Consider the following 25183-nt stretch of genomic DNA (forward strand, 5'->3'; position numbering starts at 1 on the left):
TTCAAACTCGCTTGTGTCACACGTGATATATCATGACGTTTTTCGCCTTTGCAGAGCCGGGATGGGCATGGCCTGAGCATGATGCATTTGGTCCACGGGCCACAGGTTGGCAAGCCTGCAGACTCTATCACCCTCACAACGTTTCACCTACATTCCTCAATACATGCTTGCTTCTATTTAAGCAAGTCCATTAACCCCAAGAGGCATGCAAGATATGTAAATTCTTAAAGTAACTTTCCATTTCGGTATATGGCCAATGCTGAATCTCCATGTAGCTTAAAAACTGTACTCCTGTGATAAAAAAAAATCGACCAGCTTTTCACATCAGAATATAGCCAATTCCTCTGATCGTAAAGTACTTCAAACCTCCTATTCAAATTCTTTAAAAAACTTCACCAAATTAATAGTTGGTAGGTCCTTTAATAGCTGATAGGTCCTTCCTTCCCTCATCAGAACCTTATTTATTTTCTCTCTCTCTCTGTCTCTCTGTCTCTCTCTCTCTCTCTCTCTCTCTCTCTGTCTCTCTGTGTGTGTGTGTGTGTGTGTGTGTGTGTGTGTCTGTCTGTCTGTCTGTCTGTCTGTCTGTTTGTTTATTGGATTTATATGCCGCCCTTCTCCCAAAGGACTCAGGGCGGCATACAACATTAAAAAATAATAATACAAAAGTTAAAAAGGAAATTAGATCTCTCTCTCACTCTCTCTCTCTCTCTCTCTCTCTCTCTCTCTGTGTGTGTGTGTTTCTTTATTGGATTTATATGCCACCCTTCTCCCAAAGGACTCAGGGCGGCATACAACATTAAAAAAAATAAATACAAAAGTTAAAAAGGAAATTAGATCTCTCTCTCACACTCTCTCTCTCTCTGTGTGTGTGTGTGTGTTTCTTTATTGGATTTATATGCCACCCTTCTCCCAAAGGACTCAGGGTGGCATACAACATTAAAAAAAAACATATTACAAAAGTTAAAAAGGAAATTAGATCTCTCTCTCTCACTCTCTCTCTCTCTCTCTGTGTGTGTGTGTGTGTGTTTCTTTATTGGATTTATATGCCACCCTTCTCCCAAAGGACTCAGGGCGGCATACAACATTAAAAAAAACATATTGCAAAAGTTAAAAAGGAAATTAGATCTCTCTGTGTGTGTTTGTGTGTGTGTGTGTGTTTGTGTTGTGTTTGTTTATTGGATTTATATGCCACTCTTCTCCCAAAGGACTCAGGGTGGCATACAACATTAAAAAAAAAAACATATTACAAAAGTTAAAAAGGAAATTCCCTCTCTCTCTCTCTCTCTCTCTCTCTCTCTCTCTCTCTCTCTCTCTCTCTCTCTCCTCCCTCCCTCTCCCTCTCCCTCTCCCTCTCCCTCTCCCTCTCCCTCTCCCTCTCCCTCTCCCTCTCCCTCTCCCTCTCCCTCTCCCTCCCTCCCTCCCTCTCCCTCCCTCCCTCTCTCTCTCTCCCTCCCTCCCTCTCCCTCTCCCTCCCTCCCTCCCTCCCTCCCTCCCTCCCTCCTCTCTCTCTCTCTCTCTCTCTCTCTCTCTCTCTCTCTCTCTCTCTCTCTCTCTCTCTCATCAAGCCTTTTCCTTCTCAGGAGAATTCAACTCCTTTCTATACTTCCCGAACCTTTTTTTGACCTCCTCCTTTTCAATCAACAGACTAGGTGGGACACCTGCCCAATGACATCCTCATACTAAGGGTTTGTCATCTTCTCCAGAACTGGGAGTATTAATCAAAGTTGTCTTGCATGTTTTTATAAGGCTAGCCAAAAAAAAAAAAAAAAAACCAGCGAAGATTCCAGGACTGCTACTAATCTGAATAACAAGATAACTTGTTTTGTTCCAAGATATCAGCTGGATGGAATCTTTTCCCTCCCAAATCAAAATTCTTACTGGATTCTCCTTGTCTTTTTAAACGTTACTGGTTCCACCTACTGGCGGATGGGCACAAGTCCGCTAACAAGTAGTTTCTAATTGCTTTGTCCTCCTCCGCGTTCTCTTTTTCCTCCAACGTTATCAAAAACAACAAAATGTGTCATGCAATCATCAAGCAAACTACACACATTCTGCTCTGAATAAGACAGTACCTCCCTTTTCTTTTTCTTTTTTCCCCATGCTTTCCTTTCTCAAAAAGGAAAAAAAAAACCAGGGAGAAGACTTCCACTGGGAAGGGAGAACTATAGCATGGCCAAGAGAATGTTTTGGTCCCATTTCAGGGGTCAGTTGAAGGAAATCTTTGCAGAAAACTTTGGCATTGGACTCACTGGATTAATTTATGGCTTGCTATATTTATTTGTGTGAAAGACACATGTTACCAAGTTAAACAGAATGGTGCAAAGATATAGGCCAGCTGTTTTTAAATAGGGTGATGGACCAAGAGATCAAAAAATAGACAATTGTCTCGTGAGTGTCCCTCTGGAACGAGCTCCCTGTTGAGATCCGGATCCTTACTACCCTCCCGGCCTTCCGCAAAGCCACCAAGTCCTGGCTGTTCCAGCAGGCTGGGGGGAGCTGAGAAGCATCTACCTCCACGGAAATTGTGAATGTTGGCTTTGTTTTTAATATGTTGTCTTTGTCTCGTTCCCCCCTTTCCCTTGTCTTTTGTGAGCCGCCCGGAGTCCTCCGGGAGTGGGCGGCACACAAGACAAATAAATAAATAAATAAATAAATAAATAAATAAATAAATAAATAAATAAATAAATAAATAAATAAATAAATAAAGTAAAGTAAAGTAAAGTAAAGTAAAGTAAAGTAAAGTAAAGTAAAGTAAAGTAAAGTAAAGTAAAGTAAAGTAAAATAAAGTAAAGTAAAGTAAAGTAAAGTTGCAATCATAGGAACTATACGGATTGTTTTAATGAAATCCAATTGAGTTTACCATTGTGCCTTATCCCGTCTTTGTCCTTTCTCCTCCTATCTTTGTATGACATCCTTAGCACGCCACACAAGACTCCTTGTGGCCCTTGGCCTGAAAAAGTTCCATAATTATGATCAAGTATGTGATATCATGTTGGGAAAACGCACTTAAAAGTGTATTTCAACTATACATTTTCAACCACATGAAACAAAACCTTAGTTTTCTGCTAAGAATGCCAGCAAAATCACTATTTTAATTTGAAAATGGATGGTAGTAGGAGCGCTGAACCAACCCTATCTGGATTTGGAAGCTGATTGAGAATGGATTTAATAAGCATTTGGGTGGAGACCACAAGAGAATCCCAGAATTATAGACTACATTGCAAAGTTAGAAAGGCAACGCAGAAGAAAACAATACCGTATCTCTTCCATGTTCTTTCCAAGTAAACAGCATTGATATTTTCTTAAGCACCAAGAATAAAGTTTAATGGCTTCCTTACCTTTCAGTTGGAACCCTAGCAAAGTGAAGGAAAGAATTCCCTACAAACTATGTACTGATTTCCTCCTCTTTCCAATTTTTCACATGTTGCTATTGCTTGTCAACTCATTCATTTGCCAGAGCGGCGAGAATCCATCCACTGTTCTGAGAGATGGTCTTCACTCCTTCTTTGAAATATGTCCTTAAGCCTTTCCCTTCAATACGCCATGGCAAAGCCTTTTTCTCATCTTTTCACCAACCGTCAGGCAGGACAAATCGACAGCGTGTGCTTTATTGAATGCAATTATGTATAAGTGGGAGGTTTTCAATTTGATGTTCAGCGGGGACATTCTCTCCATTGTACTTGCAATATTGATTTGAGCCCTGGGAAATTCAGCTAACATTGTAGAGGAGAAAACAAAAATAATCAAGGAGTTAATGAGATTGGAAACTGGTTGTGTCTGGTTGCTTTCAGACCTTGGAAGATGCTATGTTTTCTACTGTTATGAAACCCCAAATAATCAATATGTTTAAAGGAGGGGGTAACGGTTTTTCCTTCTTTGTTCCCCTCCTGCATTCAATCAGCGTGCTTGCTGTGGTCCCCTTGTATCTTCATATCGAACAGGGAACTCAGTAGTCAAACTGGAGAGAAACAGCCTCCATAAACAGTTACAAATTGACCAATTTGGATGGCTATCTATCTCGTACAATGACTTGAGCGGCTCGTAACAATCCATAAAGCATGGTTAAAAATGTGCTGAATGTATAATAGCTTGTTGTGAAAGTGACTGTCCACAAAGGCTCCTGGTGTCAGATCTGCAAGCCATCTTTTCTTTTTGGATTTCAGGCCTGCCACACTTTCTACTGTCGGGAAATAAGGAAGTGGGGTGGATTATATGGAGTTGGATGATGTGTAGCCATAATAACATTCTTTCTCAGAAAGTTGTTCTGACACGTCGCCGTCCAGGAACGAAAGTCACAAGCAAACGTGAATCAGAATACTTTTAATCAGTCCAGACTCTCGTTGGCTGCAAGCCCAAAATAAACAGAGATAAGCACTCTGGCAGCAAGTTCTGCAAACCTAGGTAGCAAATGCAAAAACAAACTCTCACAGCAAACCACTTCTCCAAGTTGGTTTCTCTGAATCATGAACGTTGACTCCTGCAAACAGGGCGTGGCACAAACAGTGTCTTCTATAATCAGGAGAGGATCTTAATCAGCATCAGCTAAGCGCAATCATCTCCTACAATTACGCAGTTGTTCCTTCCGCCGAGTAGCCCTTCGACGGGGTGCATCCTGAAACAACTCACAAGTGTTTTCCTGAACACTCCCTCTGATCCAAGGCTCTGCCGCCACCTGGTGGCCAACCAGTCTCTCCTCACCCTGCTTGGAGTCGGCACCCTGTCCAGGGTCCTCCACCTCCTCCAGGGCTGACTCATAAGACCCCTCGCTGTCGGAGTCTGGCGGCAGCTCCAACAGCTCCTGCCGGGCCACAACAGAAAGTAAAGGTCGCTTTTGTCCCTGAACCTGGGTGGATGTGGATGAGAGGAATCTTGTCTTTGTGGCAGTGAAGGATTGGACCATGTGATGGACGTGCTTTGTGTGCACACTCACACTTGCATGCGCAAAAGTGAAAAAAACAAGATGGCGGCAGCTATGGCGCCAACGATAGAACCAGCCAGCTAAGTTGCTACTTACTCGGCCGAACCGGTCCAAACTGGTTGTAACCCACCTTTGGTGTGAAGGCTTCTAAGGAATTCTTAAGTGGAAATTCGGCTCTTACACAAAAGGTCAAAAGTTCAGCCTTATCATCTCTGGAAGTTGTGGCGCTTCAAATGGTTTTTCTTAGCTCATCCAAGGTTGCTAAAGCAATCGGATGAAACAGACTGGTGGCTTTTGAACTCAGCATTTTGGTAAACAATAGGAAGCATGTGGAAATGTTGAGTGCTTCTCTGAAAGTTGGTGACCTGAAATTCATTGTATTCTGAATCTTCTTCCTGCTTCTTTGTATTATTTTTTTTTGATGACCTATTTAGGCCATTGAGTTTAATCCCAGGTTCGATTGGGATTTGATTTAATTTAAGCATCCTAAATGGATGGCTGCCTTCTCTGTGTCTCTGTCTAATGAAAAATTGCTCAGCACATTTCTGAATAATCATTTCCACTGCCTATCGATTCTTAGAAGCTTTTTCCAGTGTTCAGTTGCAGGCTGCCTTTGTGTGACTTTAATCCACTGTTCTATGATAGGAAATTGGTTTGAATACATGTTACCTACTGATGTTATCCTCCCCATCTTACTTTTTATATAGCCAAGGCAAAAGCACAAGAGCAGGCCAGGTTATTCCTTTTAATAAGCTGAAAACCACCCCAGTGGTGGGATTCAAGCATTTTTACTATCGGTTCGGTGGGCATGGTGTGGATTTGTGGTTGTGGCTTGGTGGGCATGGCAGGGGAAGGTTACTGCAAAATCCCCATTCCCTCCACACCCCACTAACCTGCTTTCCAACTCCCTTCTCCTATTCGGGGCAACAAAAAAAGATCAGCTGGGAGGCAACAGGGGCGCGGCCAGCCTATTTGTCAGTTCTCCAAACTACTCAAAATTTCCACTACCGGTTTTCCAGAACCTGCCAGAACTGGCTGAATACCACCTCTGAACCACCTCCAGGATTCTTTCCCGAGTGTGATTAGCAGAGGCCTAGGTCGTATATGAGTAGCCACATAGTGTTCATGTTTGCAAAACGTCGTGGAGTACTGGTGGCTTTGTATACCAGGTTTTTCGGATTTGTACTGTTTAAACTGTAAGATGTAGATCACAAACAGATCTCGTACAGGCCCTAGTAGCTTACAAAGGAAGGATGTTATGTATGAGTCATTTCTGTGTTGACAGTAACCCAGCTCACTGATTTAAACTGGGATTACAAAGTGCGCCATTTTTGAGCCATTTAACCTTTTCACTGGTTGGTCAGGATTTCCTCCTTTCTTGTTTCTTGGAAAAGGGTTAAAATAGTTTGGAAACCACAGCAACTTCTTCTTTTATTTGAACCCTCAGAAAAAGTAACGGATTTACCATAACCTGCCTACATTGTACATTCCTCTATGCGTTTCTGGTTTAGACGACATGAAGCAACCTGCTTGCTTAATACTGACATTCTGCCCGGACTTCGCCTCTTTCATTCTGAAATATCACATACTGCACATATCCTTCAATGTTCAAGCCAATATTAAATTGTCTGCAACTGAATAGCTCTCCTTTGGGCTACAAAGGGATGCTAGCAATGAAACATGCATTGTGACATCGATTGTAGATGTATTTTAAAGTTCTCTTTCTACTTCGCATGGGGCCGCCCCTGAAGAGTGTTCGAAGACTGCAGTTGGTCCAGAATACAGCCGCGCGAGCGATACTGGGTGTACCTAGATACACCCATGTTACACCCATCCTCCACGAGCTGCACTGGCTCCCTATTGTCTTCAAACGCGCTTCAAGGTGCTAGTCATTACTTTTAAAGCCCTACATGGTTTAGGACCTGGCTACCTGAGGGACCGCCTCCTGCCACTTACCTCCCAACGACCAACAGGATCTCACAGGTTGGGCCTCCTCCGGGTGCCATCAACCGGACAATGCCGGCTGGCGGCCCCCCGGTGGAGGGCCTTGTCTGTAGCTATGCCGGCCCTGTGGAACAATCTACCCATAGAGATCCGGACCCTTACCATTCTCCCGGCCTTCCGTAAAGCCACTAAAACCTGGCTGTTCCGGCAGGCCTGGGGCTGTTGATCAATGTCCAGCCCCACTTAGACAGACTGGATGGTGTGTAATTTTAACATTGTATTTCTTTACCTTTAAATTTTTAAATGCTTTTTATCTTGTCTGTAAGCCGCCCAGAGTCCCAAGGGAGTGGGCGGCATACAAATGTTATTAAATTGAAATTGAATTGAAATGCATAAATTTAAATCCTCTCCTTTCAAAGGAAAAACGGGGGGGGGGGGAGAATCTGAAATAAGATGAGGAGTTTTTAAAAATTGTAACCTGCATTTACCCTGTGTGTAGGAGACCAACAGTAGGGTTTTGGTGTGTTTCATACTACAAAAGTGATGCTGGTGATGTTATCTATTCAATCATGTCCAATTCTCGGTGGTTTTATGAGCCAGCTTCCTCTGCATTTTCTGGTGTATTTTTGTGGCCTCATTTCTTTTTGTCGCTGACCATTCTCAGCATAATTGCAAAATATTCACGTAAAATATGTGTTGTTTTAACCACAGCTATATGGTCGACTCTGCTTTTCCATTCTACAGTAATTTTACTCTCTTGTTTCACATTGTCTCCTCGTTCTTCTTTTCTGTTATCTTCCATCCATCATCAACTGTGTTCAAAACTGTTATATCAAATACATCAAAATCTCTCTGATAATCAAATTAATAAGTTTCTTTTTTAAATTCTTAAAATGTTTTTATTTTCCATTTTTCATTTTCATACAGTCACATATATACTGTGCATAACCGGGGCCATACAACATTAAACAATAATCACACAGTTCCTCTTGTCAGCAATACCCCCAGAAATATAAATAAAATAAAACTCAAACTCACATAGAAACCCAATATACCTCTTCCGCTCTCCATACACCTCTTTCTTCCGTCCCCCTCCAACTTACTATCTTCCCTCCATCATTCCGCTCTACAAAGTGGCGCAGTGGTTAAATGCAGCACTGCAGGCTACTTCAGCTGACTGCAGTTCTGTAGTTCGGCTGTTCAAATCTCACCGGCTCAGGGTTGACTCAGCCTTCCATCCTTCCGAGGTGGGTAAAATGAGGACCCGGATTGTTGTTGGGGGCAATATGCTGACTCTGTAAACCGCTTAGAGAATGAAGCGGTATATAAGTCTATATAAGGATTCTTTTCCATCCCAATTTTATCCTCTCTTATGACAGTTTCAATACATACGAAAAATAGGAGGAGTTTCAATAAAGGACGGTATCCCCCATCTTCACTTTTTTGAACAACTTGTGGGGACACACCCCTCCCAATTCCCAAGCTGAGAAAGCTTTTATTCTCACCAAAGTGTGACTGGCAACCCTAACTAAATAAGGAATAAATAAAGGGCTGTAAATTGTGCAATTGAGGAGTTTTGCAGCATCACTTAAAACTTCCTCCAGACCACGCCAGATATTTCAAACGATTCTTGTTCTACTGGTTAAAAGTTCCTTTTTTCTACTAAAGACCACAGTTTCTGCAAATGTAACTTCATTTCTCTTCTGTCACTGACAGGTGCTTTCACTTTCTCATATAAGCATTGATACCCTTCAACTGGATCAGTTTTAGAAGTTTGTGATCTCATTTCACCAGAATACAGGTAAGAATTTAAAAAATGTGGTGGGAATTAAATATTTAAACAAATGTATGAATAAAATGAGAGAGTCAAAGAAAGGGTTGGCACTGAAATTACTAGAAACTGATAGGAATTAGTTGGAAGGTGTGAAAGAGGCAAGAATAAATATTTGTACACAATATGCCAATGAGATTCTCCTCTTTGCTTTGCAATGGTATCAAAAAGTCTTCCTTTTGAATCTCGCAATGGGATGTTGGGGACTCAAATTTTACTCTGAAGAGTTCAGAACTCAAAGCCAAAAATCGGAGAATAAAGTTTCTTCTACTCTCTAGTGGAACATTTGAAATTCAGTAGGCGGAATTATCTGAAATGAAAGAAAGGCTAATTGATACTCATAACATGAACAGGGTTGGTGCCAAACAGAAAAACCAATTATTTCTTTTACTGCGGAACAGCTAATGTGATTCGGTGATATATTATTTGCATTTAAATTTCAGGAGCAATAGTAGAGGTTGATAGGGGTCAAACTCCCAAAATATACAAATTGGAACACCAGGTGATATTAGCAAAATATTTAATACTAGACCATTAGCTCTGTATGAGCCAAGGTGGCGCAGTGGTTAGATGCAGCACTGCAGGCTACTGCTAGATCAGCAGGTCAGCGGTTCAAATCTCACCGGCTCAGGGTTGACTCAGCCTTCCATCCTTCCGAGGTGGGTAAAATGAGGACCCAGATTGTTGGGGGCAATATGCTGACTCTCTGTAAACCGCTTAGAGAGGCCTGAAAGGCCTATGAAGCGGTATATAAGTCCACTGCTATTGCTATGAATTCCACAGGCAACAACAACATTTCAAGTTGTTTAGGGAACATCTGTCTCATTGTCATTTGACAATAGGTCCTGAAGATTGAACAAGATTTAGAATGGTATTCTCTCGGATTACTTAAGGCAAAACTTACATGTGGCTGGTATATCCCTCCTGGTTTTTCAGTGGCTCTTAGTAGCATTGTCCATAGTTCACTTGGGGCTGGGGATTAGAGGTACTTTAAAAATATATATATTATTGATTTTCTGTGGTTTCTTTTAGAAGTCAGGGCTTCCTTAATTTAATAGATTAACAAATCTATTAAATAATAATATTCTGATGTTTTCCTCTACAATTTTTACAAATTATCAATACCCTGTCTGATCATGTTCTCCAACTACCTGTGTGAATTCCCCATAAGCTTAAAGTATTCTAAACACTTTTCAGAAATACAAGAATTTGGAACTGTTTGGTATACAAAAATATATACAAGTATGAGAAGCTGCAACCTGGGTTAGAGAATCAGGGAGAAAAAGAGATGAATTAAACTTGCCTCTTATGTTGTCAGATGAGCAGAAGAGGAGGATGATCTAGTCATGGATAAGGTCTGAGCATCACTAGAGCATTGGGAAATCTGTTTAGAACCATTGTGAAAACTGATTCATCTAGGCTAAAATTTATGAAGAACGGTTGCAGGAACTGGGTACGTCTACTTTGATTAAAAGAAGGACTAGGGGAGACAGGATAGCAGTGTTCCAATATCTCAGGGGTTGCCACAAAGAAGAGGGAGTCAAACTATTCTCCAAAGCACCTGAAGACATGACAAGAAGCAATGGGTGGAAACTAATCAAGGAGAAAAGCAACTTAGAACTAAGGAGAAATTTCCTGACAGTTAGAACAATTAATCAGTGGAACAACTTGCCTCCAGAAGATGTGAATGCTCCAGCACTGGAGGTTTTTAAGAAGAGATTGGACAACCCTTTGTCTGAAGTGGTGTAGGGTTTCCTGCCTAAGCAGGCGGTTGGACTAGAAAACCTCCAAGGTCCCACTCTGTTATTCTATCCTTCCCCAAAGGGCCAACTGAAACTATTCCTAGAGACAGAAAAAAATATTCTTTAGCCTTGAGGATTTGGTTGGGTTTTTTTAAAAAAAACATCTGATTATGTCCAATTCCTTTACAGAATCTGAGAAGATGGAGAACAAAGCCGTGGTCCTCACTATCTACATCGTCGCCTTCATCATTGGTCTTCCTTGTAACCTTCTGGCCTGCTATTCCTTCATGAGAAAAGTGCGTCACAGGCCGGTCCCCATAGATATCCTGTTGCTCAATTTGACCATTTCTGACCTTTTCCTTCTGATCTTTTTGCCTTTCAAGATGGCAGAAATTGCTCAAAGGTTCACTTGGCCTCTTCCTTCCTTCCTTTGCCCACTGGTAAACTTCTTCTTCTACAGCAGCATTTATATCAGCGCCCTGTTCCTCATGGGGGTCAGCATAGAGCGCTACCTGTGCATCGCCTACCCTGTTAAGCACAAGTTGAACCGCAGACCAACCTATGCAAGAATTGCCAGCCTCGTCTTCTGGTTTTTGGCTTGCTTCCATTGTGGTTGCATTATCTTCATTGTTCACTACCTCCCTGGAAATCATTGGAGTCATGTAGATAACGTCACTTGCTACTATAACTTCTCTGATAAACAGCTTGCCGTCGTCCTCCCTTTCCGCCTGGAGCTCTTCTTTGTCCTCTTCTTACTTCCTTTCTTCGTCACCATTGCCTGCTATGTCAACGTGATCCGCATCTTAAACAGCATGCCAAACATTAAGCCCCAGAAGAGGCAGAGAGCCATGGGCTTAGCTGTGGCTACCTTGCTCAATTTCACTCTGGCCTTTGCTCCTTACAATATCACCCACATTGTGGGCTTCGTGACTAAAAAAAGCCCTTCCTGGAGAACAGAGACATTCTGCCTGACTTCCCTCAACACGGTGTTGGATCCTGTTATTTTCTTCTTCTCTTCCTCCACCATCCGGAGAACACTTAGAGAATGTTGGATTGGCATCTGCAAGAAACTCCGGAATCATTCATCGCCCTGCTGTCCATGCTGCTGCAGGTCTTCTAAGGACAACGCCAAAAAAGGTGAAGCTGGCGAGTTATCTCTTGGAAGCATCCCCAGTATACTGGCAGGATCTAGTACCCCCACGCCTTTTGCAACCCTGGAACCCTCTATGACGTTAGACGAGTGATCACTCAAAAAAGTCTCATACGGAGCAGTAACGTTTGACTCCCAAGGACATCTAAGTTGAAAAGGATCACAGCACCAAATATATCCAAGCGAGGGTGAACTGTGGAAATAATGCCTGCAGAAATTTCACATTGAGTGACAACAACTAATGATCAAATCATATTTGGAAAACTTGCCTGCTGTTCCTGTCTTACTTGTAGCAACTTTGAGTTATTTTGACTATCGTCAACGATAAGATGACATCTCCTTATAGTTCTCAGATTCTCAAGACTTTCAGAGAATTCCATGTTCACTTTTTTGCCAATGGCCCGAAGAATAATTTGAGACTTTGTCACGGGTAAAACCCTAATACGTATGGATAACCAGCTGGGTCACTGTGACAGATTTGTTCCCCCTCAGCTGAATGGATACAAGGATATACATTGGTAACACAATAATTATTTTCTCAGAAGAGCTTTTATGATGCCGATCTCCTTAAAAAAAATTTCACTAGGTGCTTTTTTTGTCGTAATGAGCTGGTACTGTTCATAGCCCAAGACCAGTTAGACCATTTTCTTCTTCTAGGACTTGATAGCTGCAGCTCCACTTCTCTGATAGCCCCAAAGCTTGTGATGGACCACTATCTCTTAAAAATATATGTCCAATATGATATCTTTGTTTCAGGGGTGAAATTCAGCAGGTTCTGACAGGTTCTGGAGAACTGATAGCAGAAATTTTGAGTAGTTCGGAGAATCGGCAAATACCTCCTCTGGCTGGCCCCAGGAGTGGGGAAGGAATGGGGATTTTGCAGTATCCTTCCCCTGGAGTGGGGAGGGAATGGGGATTTTGCAGTATCCTTCCCCTGGAGTGGGGAGGGAATGGGGATTTTGTAGTATCTTTCCCCTGGAGTAGGGAAGGAATAGGGATTTTGCAGTATCCTTCCCCTGGAGTAGGGAGGGAATTTTTGTAGTATCTTTCCCCTGGAATAGGGAGGGAATGGAGATTTTGTAGTATCCTTCCCCTGGAGTGGGGAGGGAATGGGGATTTTGCAGTATCCTTCCCCTGGAGTGGGGAGGGAATGGGGATTTTGCAGTATCCTTCCCCTGGAGTGGGGAGGGAATGGGAATTTTGCAGTATACTTCCCCAGGAGGGTGGAGGGGAGTGGGATTTTGCAGTATCCTTCCGCAGGAGAGGAGTGGGAATGGGGATTTTGCTGTAACCTTCCCCTGGAGTGGGGTGGGAATGGGGATTTTGCAGTATCCTTCCCCTGGAATAGGGAGGGAATGGGGATTTTGCAGTATCCTTCCCCTGCTACACCCACCAAGCCACGCCCACAGAACCGGTAGTAAAAAAAAAATTGAATTTCACCACAGCTTTGTTTGAAGGAATTGTTAGGGTCAGCTCCTCTGAAACTCAAGGGTTCTTAGCCATAATTATATATCTGCTCAGCTGTTTAGTTCTTTGGCCTTAAAGGCAGCTATGCCAACTTTTAAATCTCAGAGTAAGACAGGGATTGAATGGGGCAAGTAGGACCATTCTGCCAGCAGAAAACAACATCTCCAGAAGGTCACGTCTGCCTAGAAGATTGACCGGCCTAGATCTACTTTTGGTAGGGGTTTTTTTTTTAAAGCCGGGACTGAAATGAACCCCAATGTGAGATGACTTTGAATCTCCTGAATCCAATTTTCAGTTTCGTGAGAAGCATCGGTTGCGACGTTCACATATTTCATTTTGCAACCAATGTATCATATTTCACCCCATTGGTTTTGGTGGGACACTATATGCAACTAGATTGTAATAGATAAACCCTGTCGAGATTCAGAAGAAGACATCTCCCTGACAGGATAAAGATCTTTGTGCTTTTCTGAGGGATTACTGTTGAGGTAGCTGCCTATATAAAAAAGTTCTAGGCCTCGGGTGTGTATTTTTCTATGCTAAAATAAAGGGTGTGGCTATTTTTCTTAGCGGCTGGTGTTCGTTCTTATTGAAAACCAACATTTTGACTCTGAGGTTACTTTCAGGAATGGGTTTTGGCCAGAGGTTGGTTCCTACTGGTTCAGACCGGTTCAGCCAAATAGGTAGTAACTCAGCCAGACACCATACCAGTTCTATCCTGGGCACTGCCATCTTTATTTTCTGTTCTGCACATGCGCAGAACAATCTTCATTGAAAAAAAATGTAGTCCCCCCCCTTTTTTTTAATGGTATGTGCATGCCAGTCACAGAGATGTGCCATTATTTGCAAAAATGGAGGCATTTTTGCCTTCCCACAGCCTCCAGAAGCACTCTACAGGCTTCAGCAGGGCTGGGGGAAGGCAAAAATGCCTCCGTTTTTGCAAAAAACGGCCCGTTTTCTGTACATTTTTTTGCAAAAATGGGGGCGTTTGTGCCTTCCCCCAGCCTTGCTGAAACCTGCGGTGTTTTTCTGCGTGCTGAGGAAGACAAAAACGTTTTCTTCTTTACTGGGTAGTTTGCAGGCACTTCCTTAGCTCCGGCAAGGCTGGAGCCCCCCCCCTCCCCCGGTCAAAACTTTTCGCCACTGTTTTGGTGGGCGTGGCTTGGTGATGGGGTCATGTGACTGAGTGGGAGTGAATGACATCAAGTTGGCCACGCCCACTCAGTCACGTGCCCCCCCATCTAGCCACGCCTACTGAACCAGTAATAAAAAATGTTGAAATCCACCCCTGGTTTTGGCATACCAGGGGTGGGTTCCTACCAGTTCTAACCTCTTCTATAGAAGAGGTTCCACAAATCTACAGTGCCGTTTAGAACCAGTTCCAGCTCCCTCCCCCGTACTGCCCATCCACACATAATCAAGATGAAAAGCGAGAGGAGGAATTCTGGGAGTTGAAGTCCACAAGTCTTAAAGCTGTCAAGTTTGAACACCCCTGGGTTTTTTTTTCTAAAGGGTTAGGGGTGCAAGGGTCTTGTAACTTGACAGCTTTAAGACTTGTGTGCTTCAAATGCCAGAGTTTCTGAGCCAACATTTTGGTTGCTAAGCAAGAGCATTGTTAAGTGAGTTTCACCACATTTTACAACTTGGCCACGCCCACCCGGTCACATGGCTGGCAAGCCACTCCCACCCGGTCACATGGCTGGCAAGCCACTCCCACTCAGTCACATGGCTGGCAAGCCACTGCCATCCGGTCACATGGCTGACAAGCCACTCCCACTCAGTCACATGGCTGGCAAGCCACTCCCACAAAGCAGGCCACACATACAGAAGAGGTTCTAAAAAAATTTGAAACTCATCACTGTGGCATACCCATACCACAGGTGCTTCATGTATCTGCCACTTGTTCCCCTTTGACTGCCCTATTTATCATGGTTTGAAGCAGGTTTTCCTCTCCACTCCCATGCGCAAAGGCCCCCCTGAAGAAAATCTGAAAGTGACACCTTCATCTAGGCCCATAAAGGCAAACCTATGGCATGTGTGCCACAGGTGCCACACAGAGCCCAGAGGGCAGGCACAGAGCCCAGAGGGCAGGCACAAGAGCCATCACCCAGTTCAGCCCCACCATGCATGCGCCTCCCGCCCAACCACCTGATTATTTGGTCTCTGCCGCGCATGAACATGCATAGAGGGCATGCATAAGATGTGCGCACATGCATGGGGGGATGGGGAGTTGCGCTCACATGCAGGAGGTGGGGGAATGTGAGGGAGCAGCACTGGGGGGCCCTGCAGCCCATTTCTGCTCCCAGCAGGCAACGGGGAGGCCTATTAGGCTCAAAACGGGGCATGGGGGTGTGGCATGGGCCCCTGTAGTCCATTTTTGCTCCCAGGAGGCTGCAAGGAGGCCTACTAGGTCCAAACCGAGCACAGGAGGGGTTTCGTGCTTACATGCACAGGGGGCGGGGCATGTTGGGGGGGTTGCACGGACATTGCATTGTTTTGGCACACGATGACAAAAAGGTTAGCCATCACTGATCTAGTGATGATGACTGTTCTGACTCCCCTCGTCCTACACCAAAGGATGCCAAGCCAAAGATACTTCAAGGACTTTATTAACAGACAGACAGGCCCTTGGCAGCAATCCAGCACAGACAAGACGTTGGCAGCAATTCAGCACAGACTAACCTTGGCAGCAATCCAGCCTGCCAAGCTAGCCACGAGAGTTCTCCAGCTCTAGTGAATATGTTGACTCCTGCAAAGGGCGTGTGCACAATCATTCCTTTTATAGTCTTGAGAGGAGCCTAATGACCACCAGCTGAGTGCAATTACCTCCTGTAACTGCGCAACTGTTCCTTCCGCCTATCAGCTCTTCGGTGACTCCAGGCACCCTTGTTTCCTCCGTACTGGTCCAAGGCTCAAGCACCTCCTGGTGGCCAACCAGCCTCTCTGCGCCCTGCTCAGAGTCAGAACCCTGTCCAGGGTCCTCCACATCCTCCAGAGCCGACTCAGAGGGCCCCTCGCTGTCAGAATCTGGTGGCAGCTCCAACAGCTCCTGCTGGGCCACAACAGATGACTATGGCCATTGTCAACACAGTGTTGCCATCTTGTGATTGGTGGCTCCTTAAAGAAACTCACAGTAGATCCTTACTTGGTGATGATGCCAATTTGTCTATTGGTGGTGATGGATCATAGAAACCAAACCTGGAGAGAAGGGGTGATTTGGGGCTTTTGGGCAGTGTCTTCAATCAAAATATGATTATCCCCCCCCCCCCAAAAAAAAGCATGGTTCTTACAGAGTTCTCCTTAGCAAATAAAGTGTTTTTTTGGTTTCAAAACAATTTACCCCGGAGACCTTCTGAATTTCTTTCTAAGTCTTCCCTACGCACAATGGGGAAGCTTACAGCTGGTTGTTTGCCTAACAATATCCTCTTTCTCAATTGGCAAACCACACTTTCAGCAAGAATGGACCTAATGTAGAGATTCTCAACATGTGGGTTTTTTGGGGTAATGATAGACAGCATAGACATGCATTCAAAGATCTTCTTTTCAAGGTCTTTGCTCCTGCTCAATGCTCCAGATCAGGATTTTTTTTTTCTGAAATAGGCCAGATTTGTTTGCTATCTACCCAAACCCCCCACCTATAGTTTCATTATGATTGTTCAGAACCCCAAATAAAACATTGCAAAACTGCATTTAGTGGTTCATAGTGACAATAAGGGGAAGATGTTCTGAAAAGGAAACGCATGTGGTTTTTGTGAAAACTGTTCCTGTAATTTCTCTATTTATCATAGTGGGGTTCCGGATGTTTAAAATAAGTCAAATACAGAATGCCAAAAATTTAGAACTCTCTTGAGAACTGATGTGGTATTAGCTCAACCTACATAAAACTCAAAGAAAAGATGATATTTTTTTGCCTTTTAATACTATCTGACTTGCCATATAGATTACTATTCCACCCAGCCTGATATTGCTGACCTTGTATTCACATAATACTCAGGAAGGTAAATTCCCGAAAATTTGAGAAGACTGTTAAATCCAGGATAATAAACAGATTACCAGTAAACCTAATAGCTTTTCAACTAGCCATGTTCCAAAAATGACAGAGAGGACGCGACAAGAAAGAAAAATGCTATGTAACAGACTTTTCAATCTTACAGGCCAAAGGGAAAAAAGAATCAACTTCCTTTAGCTAGTCCCTTCTTGAAATGAACAGAGGGTATTAACGGTATGTGGTTCATTGTGAACTATCAAAGATAGCATTGAATTTGATGGTATGGGAAGATGAAAGAAAGAAAGAAAGAAAGAAAGAAAGAAAGAAAGAAAGAAAGAAAGAAAGAAAGAAAGAAAAAGAAAGAGAAAGGAAGGAAGGAAGGAAGGAAGGAAGGAAGGAAGGAAGGAAGGAAGGAAGGAAGGAAGGGAAGGAAGGAAGGAAGGAAGGAAGGAAAGATGGAGGGAGGGAGGAAAGGAAGGAAAGAAGGAAGGGAGGGAGGGAGGGAAAGAGGGAGGGAGGGAGGAAGGAAGGAAAAGAAAGAAAGAAAAGAAAAGAAGAAAAGAAAAGAAAAAAGAAAAGAAAAAAGAAAAAAGAAAAAAGAAAAGAAAATTCATATGGTAAATTATTTTTTTTAGAAAAAAATCAATCCAATGCTACTCCCACCCAACCCCAAATATGCACGTGCATAAGTATGAGTTACTATCAGACATAGTTGCGAAATAGGACTGGCCAAAAATGGAATCTCTATTCACTCAAGTTAAGTTTTCGACCAAATGAGGAAGCAGTTGAAAACATTCTCAGGAAAGTCACTAGAACGTGATGGTTAATATGGTATTGCTCCAATTGCATCATCGGGGTATTCCAAGAAATGCAGTACTCCTAACACTGTTGGGCTCCAATTCACATCAACCCCAGACAGTATGGTTAATGGTCATGATGGGAGTTCCTTGTTTTCTAGTTTGGTCGCCTGATCTATTGTGTCTAGATGTTAAGACCCAGACTTACTTACTTACTTACTTACTTACTTACTTACTTACTTACTTACTTATTTATTTATTTATTTATTTATTTATTTATTTATTTATTTATTTATTTGACTTATATACCGCTTCATAGAGCTTTCATCCCTCTCTTAGCGGTTTACAATTTTTTTTAGCAAATTGAGTCAGCAACTTGCCCCCACAATCCGGGTCCTCATTTCACCCACCTCGGAAGGATGGAAGACTTAATGAAGCTTTACTTATCATGTTAGGAGCAACAAAAATCAAAGGTGGAGGAATAATAATAATTATTATTTTTAAATTCAAGTATTTGGGCAGATCGTTATCTAATAGAAAGGGCTGATTTGTGAAAGGATGCAGTTTACTTCTATTGTTTCACTCTACTACTTATTGTCATGAAATCCATTTATTGAATTTTAATCTTCTAACGGATAGCTAAGATTGAAGTGGGCCCAAAATCTCATCCAAATATTAAGCAGATCCAACTCTGCTCAGCTTTTAAAATATTGTTTTAAAAAGCCACCAAAATAGAAAAAGGAGATAAAGGAGAGATATCTTTATTTAGGAAAATATTGTGGGGTGAAGGTGTCAGTTTAGACTTGATCTGAAGATTTGTGGATGGAAGAATGTGCTTTGGAGAAAGCTGCACCTATTTTGTGGCTTTTTCAAGTCAATATTTTAAAAGCTAAAGCTGTAAAAGGGTGGCAGAACCTAGTGGAGAAGTTAAAGGAGGGAGCAGCCTAGAAACTCCCTGTAGCCACAAGCAAACTAAGTCCAACCTCCTTTGAATTCTATTGACCCTTATTTAACCCCAAGCAGGTGTCAATTATTAGTTAAAAAGATTCTTTTGCATAGGTGTGATTAGCAATAAATCCCAAATTTAACTGGACCTTTACATGTGGACCAGTGGTGGAGTTCAAAAATTTTACTACCGGTTCTGTGGACATAGTTTGGTGGGTGTGGCATGGCTTGGTGGGTGTGGCTTGATGGGAGTGGCAGCGGAAGGATACTGTAAAATCTCCATTCACTCCCCACTCCAGGGAAAAGATTACTGGAAAATCCGCATTCCCTCCAGTTCAGCTGGGATTCGGGAGGCAGAGAATAGATAGGGACAGGGACAGTTGGAGGTGGTATTTACCGGTTCTCCAAACTACTCAAAATTTCCGTTACCGGTTCTCCAGAACTGGTCAGAACCTGCTAATACCACCTCTGGAGCAGACAATGGAAAAGATATCCTGCTAATCTCTAAATAATACACAGCCTTGCGGATTAAACAGCCTTCTGGTTTTTTGTACAACTTCCAGTGCCAGGATCTGTTTCTACTTACAATGAACATTCAATGTGACAGAGACATTTGAATGGCCAATCTCACTGTGGGCCACACAATGATAGGTATCAGAATTCCTAGGTTGTATTGGCTCAAATCGCAGTTCCCATTCAGCCATGATATGTGCTGCTTTTGTACCTTTCATAGCCACTGATGGGAGGGTTGCCATTGGCTGAACATTTCAAAACCACTTTGTTATTTTTGCAGATCACCTGGGACTCAGGAGGCAGAGAATAGATGGGGGCGGGGCCAGCCAGAGGTGGTATTTGCCGGTTCTCTGAACTACTCAAAATTTCCGCTACCGGTTCTCCAGATCTGGTCGGAACCTGCTGAATACCACCTCTGATGTGGACTTGATCTTTCATGCTTGACATAAGCAGTCAGATCTTGGATGCGGCTGCCTAAGAAATTCCAAGTTGAAGAGAATAAGACCATATTGGTAAATTTTAGGGGAGGGAGAAAAAACGGTAAAGAAACAATGGCAAACCACTTCCATGTTGTTACCAAGAAATATATCCATGAAATCACCAAAGAAGCTTGGCAAGAGATTGCTCAATGTTGACTTTTTTAAAGCAGCCCTCTTAATAAATTATATGTACACACTTTAGTCTTGGCCCCAAAAACATTTAATTTCATAAATCTAAGGTCTAATCGGTGAATATAAAACCAAAGTGGCCCCAATACTTCATTTAGTTTCATGAACTTTCATTATAAATATAGAAGAACAATCACAGCAGATTTAAATAACTTGTCAGTCCAAAGAAGAAGTCTAAAATATTTGTTTGAAATAAAAGTATGTAGCATCATGTCCCTCTTCACCCACAACACCAAAGCACTGGATTAGAATATGCCAAGAAAAAAAAGTTTGAGAAATCTTTCTGGTCCAGAAAAAAAATCTGGTTTATGTACAGGTAATCCCCTACCTACAACCTCAGTAGGACCAGAATTTCCATTGTTAAGCAAAGGGGTTATGAAGTGAATCACACCCAATTTTATGACATTTTTGCCGCAGTTGTTAAGTGAATCATGCAGTCGTTAAGCAAATCCTGTTTCCTCCATTGACTTTCCTTGTCAGAACCTGGTTGAGAAGGTTGCAAATGGCAATCCCATGAGCCCAGGCTGCTGAAACAATCATAAATACATACCCGTTTGCCAAGCACCCAAATTTTGTTGATTTAACCTTGGAAATGCTGCAACAGTTGTAAATGTGGATATTGTTTGTAAGTCATTTTCCCCCAGTGCTGTTATAACTTTGAATGGTTGCTATATGAATGGATAGTCAAGGACAATGTACCTATCCTTGGGTGGGGGAATTACTGTAGGCTGATTTGGACATGTTCTTCCAAAGAAAGAAGGGGTGTCATGCAGAAAAAGACTGTGACCTTCCTTCCTTCCTTCCTTCCTTCCTTCCTTCCTTCCTTCCTTCCTTCCTTCCTTCCTTCCTTCCTTCCTTCTACAATGTGTGATCTTAAGATATAAAAATGTTGATGCTGGATGAATGATTAGGGAGGGAGGGAACATTCATCCATCCATCCATCCATCCATCCATGCATCCAACCAACCAACCAACCAACCAACCAACCAACCAACCAACCAACCAACCAGCCAGCCAGCCAGCCAGCCAGCCAATCAACCAACTATGCATATCTATCTTATCTATCTTATCTGTCTGTCTGTCTATCTGTCTGTCTGTCTGTCTGTCTCTCTATCTATCTATCTGTCTGTCTCTCTCTCTCTCTGTCTGTCTGTCTGTCTCCGTCTATCTATCTATCTATCTATCTATCTATCTATCTATCTATCTATCTATCTATCTATCTATCTATCATAGATATAAAATCTAGATATAAAATCAAAGATAGATATAAAATCTATATCTCTCTGTCTATCATCTATCTGTCTATCATCTATCTTTATTGTGTGTGTGAGAGAGAGGGGGGGAGGGAGGGAGGGAGGGAGAGGGAGTGGGAGATCAAGATCTATTAAAGTTACAGATTATCCATCTTACCTCAAGGTAATTCATAATACAAGAGCAGTATGAGAGTGGAATCAAGTGAGCAGAAGACATTTGACTCCCTTCCTCCTGTGATACTGATGCAGCTAAGGCTATATATAAGTGAGAAAATATTTTGCTCCCCTGGACCTCATTCAAATCCTTTTTGCAACCTCACTCTTTAACAGCAAGCTGGCCTTCCATTTTCAAAACGGGAAATCTTTTGTGTGGGAAAGCTCATATCTGTTCAAGCACCTGCGTGAGTGTGCTGACTGCTCCATACTATTCTTTTGCTGTTGATTAGTTGCCTCTCCCTCCTTTCATTCGGGAATTCAAGGTGAAGGACACAGAATTTCCTCCATCTATTTTTCCCCCCATAATTATGAGATAACTTAAACTGAGAAAGAATGAGTCTCCGTTTTTCCTCTACTTAAACCCAACTATCCAGAAAAGGGAGGGTGGCCTCCAGCACCAAATATTAGGAAGAAAGCATCTAAGAAACTGTGAAAAAGAAAGATTCTATTCATCCCTCTGTTCTTTTTGCTGCCAGGAAGAACCTGAAATATTATTTCCAAAGTACTAAAAGAGCCTACAATATACAACTTCCCGACTCGAAAAAAGGACAAAAACCTTCATTTACATAGGAAATATTATGAAAATATAAAAGTTAAGAGTCCTACTGTCAGTTTTTTTCTCTCCTCAGTATATTTTAAAGAAACAATTATTTGTGCCCTGCTGGCACAGATCACATGCATTTGATCACACTCAACGTTGTGAGCCTCTGAGTCCTTAAGTAATGCATGTCTACACCCCAGTGGTGAGCTCGGTTTCTGCAGACTAATTCCCAGAGATAATAAAAGATCTCAGAATGTCTAACTCTTCTGGATTGTTTGCACCAAGTCTGTTGTCCAATTCATCTTTTCACGCTAATTCCCAAAAGGTTGCTGTTGAATGTTCTCCCTTCTGCACAGTTTCTGCTATTAATCTCATCCGGAGACCAGTTTCCACTTGGCTGGGGCAGATCCCTCACTGAGAGCCCTTGAATTCAATTGCTGTCTTCTCGGTGCCAAGTAAAGGCATGGAGAATTTTAAAAAAAGGTACAGACCTAAGACGGCATTTCTTTAGCTGGTCCCTCACCTGTATCAATTGTTTAGCTTGTCATTCGGTCAGGCAGCCTACCTGCTGCATACTGAGAAGGCCAACCCTTTTCCTGAATGGTTAAAATATGATGGTCTAATCCCATATGTTAGAGATCACAGGACAGAAGACATCACGAAAACGAAGAATTCAGGCAACACCACCATCTCCCTGTTGGGTCTTTGCTTTCCCATGAGCCAAGACAATCTTCATCCGGATGGAGCTACATTTATCTCTCAGCGAGCGCCAGACTTGAACAATTCCATCGTCCATGGCAGAGGAGAGGAAGTAGAAGATGAGGGGATCCAGAAAAGCGTTGCACGCCGTTGGAAGCAGAGCCACAGTCCGCCACCAAACGTCCTCCCCATAGACGAAGCCTACGACGTGGGATATGTTATAAGGGCCGAAACAGAGGACAAAAACAGACAAAGTGGCCACGGCCACCCGTACAGCACGGCGTTTCTTCCGCAGATGGAGATGCGATCCAACCAGGACACGGATGCATCCGGCGTAGCAAAAAGCTGTGATGAGCAAGGGGAGAAAGAACAGGACCACGGAGAGCTCCAGGCGCACAGGGGCCAATAAAGCCAGCTGGTCTGCGCTGAAGTTGCGGTAGCAGGAAGAGCTGTTCCCAGCGAAAAGGCTGGAGTTGGTGCCCCTGGAGTTCTCGAGAGCAACGAGGAAGACACCGTGGAATCCCACCAAGGCCCAGATGCCCACGGAAACCAGGCAGGAGTAGCACGGCTTCTTGTAAGCTTGGTAATGGAGGGGATAAACGGCTCCCAAAAACCGCCCTGCACTCACCGCCGTTAGGAAAAGGGCGCTGGTGTAAATTGTGCCGAAATGGATCAGGTTGTAAAGAGGGCACAGGAAACCTGGCACCGTCCAGTCCATCTGTCCTTTTTCCAGCATCTTAAGAGGTAGGAAAAGGATGAAGACCAAGTCAGAGAGGCAAAGGTTGATCATGTAGATGAGGTTGGGGGTCAAGCGGACCCTGGCACGGCAATAGAAGATGTAAAGGGCCAGGATATTGGAGGGCAACCCCAAGAGGATGGTTGCCCCGTAGACCACCAAAGAAATGATCTCCCAGACTCCCATTCTGTCGGCATCAATGAGCGGGAAGGAGCAAAGCTTCGCTTGTCTACGTGTTGCTCCCTTCTATGTTCCAGCAGCGTAAGCAGTGCCAAGAACGTCTCAGCTGTTTGGCTGTTAAATAGTACTGTGTGCGAGTAACGAGGGAGCAAGAGCAGATGCAAGAAGCATGGGACAAGGTGAAATGGAGCGTGAAAAAATTGTTCAGTGAAAGCGACTGTGAGCCAGGGCAATAAAGCCATAAACCTCAGAAAGTCATGCGAAGTTTCTCATGGCCCACTGGGCTTCTCACTATGCCTGGGTAATCCGGGGAACCGGAAGACAGAACAAGGGATGAAGAAAAAAGTCTGAATGTCTTAGAAGATGGGCCATGACTGCACTCCTGCAGCTCTGGAAATGAGGTCATCTGATACAGGAATTCTCTAATATCCAAAACCTTAAACATTAATGGGGTTTTATTGTTGCATCGTATCTTATGATCCCCCCCCCCCCGAATTATCATAGCATATAGACAGGCACAATATTTGGGGTGAGAATAACTGTCGGGGTGACTCAGTGGCTAAGACGCTGAGCTTGTCGATCAGAAAGGTAGGCAGTTCGGCAGTTCGAATCCCTAACGCCACGTAATGGAGTGAGCTCCTTATTAAGGAGTGTCATCAGACCGGAATATCACTGATTTGGGATACTTCTGAAATAATCTTCCCATTGTGGCTTTCCATTTTTGTCAGATTCCACCTCATACCCACAAACTCCGCTGCTTTTTGCAAATTTCCCCAAATGGTGTTGGGCACAAGTTAGAAAAATATATATGTAAAAGGTATTGTAGGCAGGTGCTAACCAGGTATCTTTGCTGCCAATATGGATTCACATAGGCATCCATTCTGATGTGTATCAACAGTGACAATCTCTGTCCCCCACTACGATGTATATCAACAGTGACAATCTTTGCTCCCCCTAGAGTCAGGAACGGCTAGCACATACGTGTGAGAGGAACCTTTACCTTTATCTTACAGATAGTTAGAAGAAGTAGTTAAAACCTAACTTAAAAAGGGGATTTTTGACCCGGAAGCAAAGCTCTGGTTGCCCCCCACCCACTGGCCATGTGACTACCCTTTGCTTGCTTGGCAACACGGCCACAAACAGTATATGGCCATTTGCCATGTCCTGCAGCTACATGACAGTATTTTGCAAATGATGTTTTAAAAACCGGGCACTTTTGATTTTTGGCAAAACTGTGCCAGAGGGAGTGATCGGTTTGTTTTGCGGAAGTAGTGTTCACCCTTACAACCACGGTGTTCACTTACTGAGTGCCACAAAAAAGTTGTAAAATTGAGTCAGTCATGTGACCAACCCATTTTATAACCTTACAATGACACACTTATGGACGTTATCCAAGTGCTAAATCTTCCTTTTAAACAGATCATGAACAATTGGCAGTGTGGGAAAGGAGAGGCTCAATAAAAGGCAATAATGGCAAACATAATTATGAAATCCAAACCACACACTTCTTTTTGTACATCTGTAAAAAGGGGGAAAACCATCGCACATCATTGTGGCCAATATTTGTACTTTTTGTTTAATCACCAACACCCTGT

The 25183-nt window shown here is 43.1% G+C and overlaps 3 protein-coding genes across 3 annotated transcripts in view; 1 reads left to right on the plus strand and 2 right to left on the minus strand.

Moving 5' to 3' along the window:
- The window catches only part of LOC106546464 (free fatty acid receptor 3-like), a 43313-nt gene extending 39870 nt beyond the window's left edge, over positions 1–3443 (minus strand). The window contains exon 1 of the mRNA XM_087727564.1: positions 3339–3443. The gene's annotated coding sequence lies outside the window, so the exon portion shown is untranslated. The remainder of the gene's footprint in view (positions 1–3338) is intronic.
- A 5132-nt stretch (positions 3444–8575) lies between these two features.
- LOC106546462 (free fatty acid receptor 2-like) lies at positions 8576–11679 on the plus strand. Its single transcript, XM_087727202.1, has 2 exons — positions 8576–8663; positions 10625–11679. Exon 2 carries the CDS (start codon positions 10636–10638, stop codon positions 11677–11679), a length of 1044 nt encoding a protein of 347 aa, XP_087583328.1. The 5' UTR covers positions 8576–8663; positions 10625–10635.
- Positions 11680–22646: 10967 nt separating this feature from the next.
- On the minus strand, positions 22647–23594 carry LOC106546461 (G protein-coupled receptor 42-like). The gene has a single exon (XM_014063337.2). The coding sequence runs from the start codon at positions 23592–23594 to the stop codon at positions 22647–22649; it is 948 nt and encodes a 315-aa protein (XP_013918812.2).
- Positions 23595–25183: the final 1589 nt, after the last annotated feature.

This window comes from Thamnophis sirtalis, unplaced genomic scaffold (assembly GCF_051295495.1).
Source record: "Thamnophis sirtalis isolate CommonGarterSnake01/CBP01778 unplaced genomic scaffold, rThaSir2_p1.2 scaffold_13, whole genome shotgun sequence".
Lineage (NCBI taxonomy): Eukaryota > Metazoa > Chordata > Lepidosauria > Squamata > Natricidae > Thamnophis > Thamnophis sirtalis.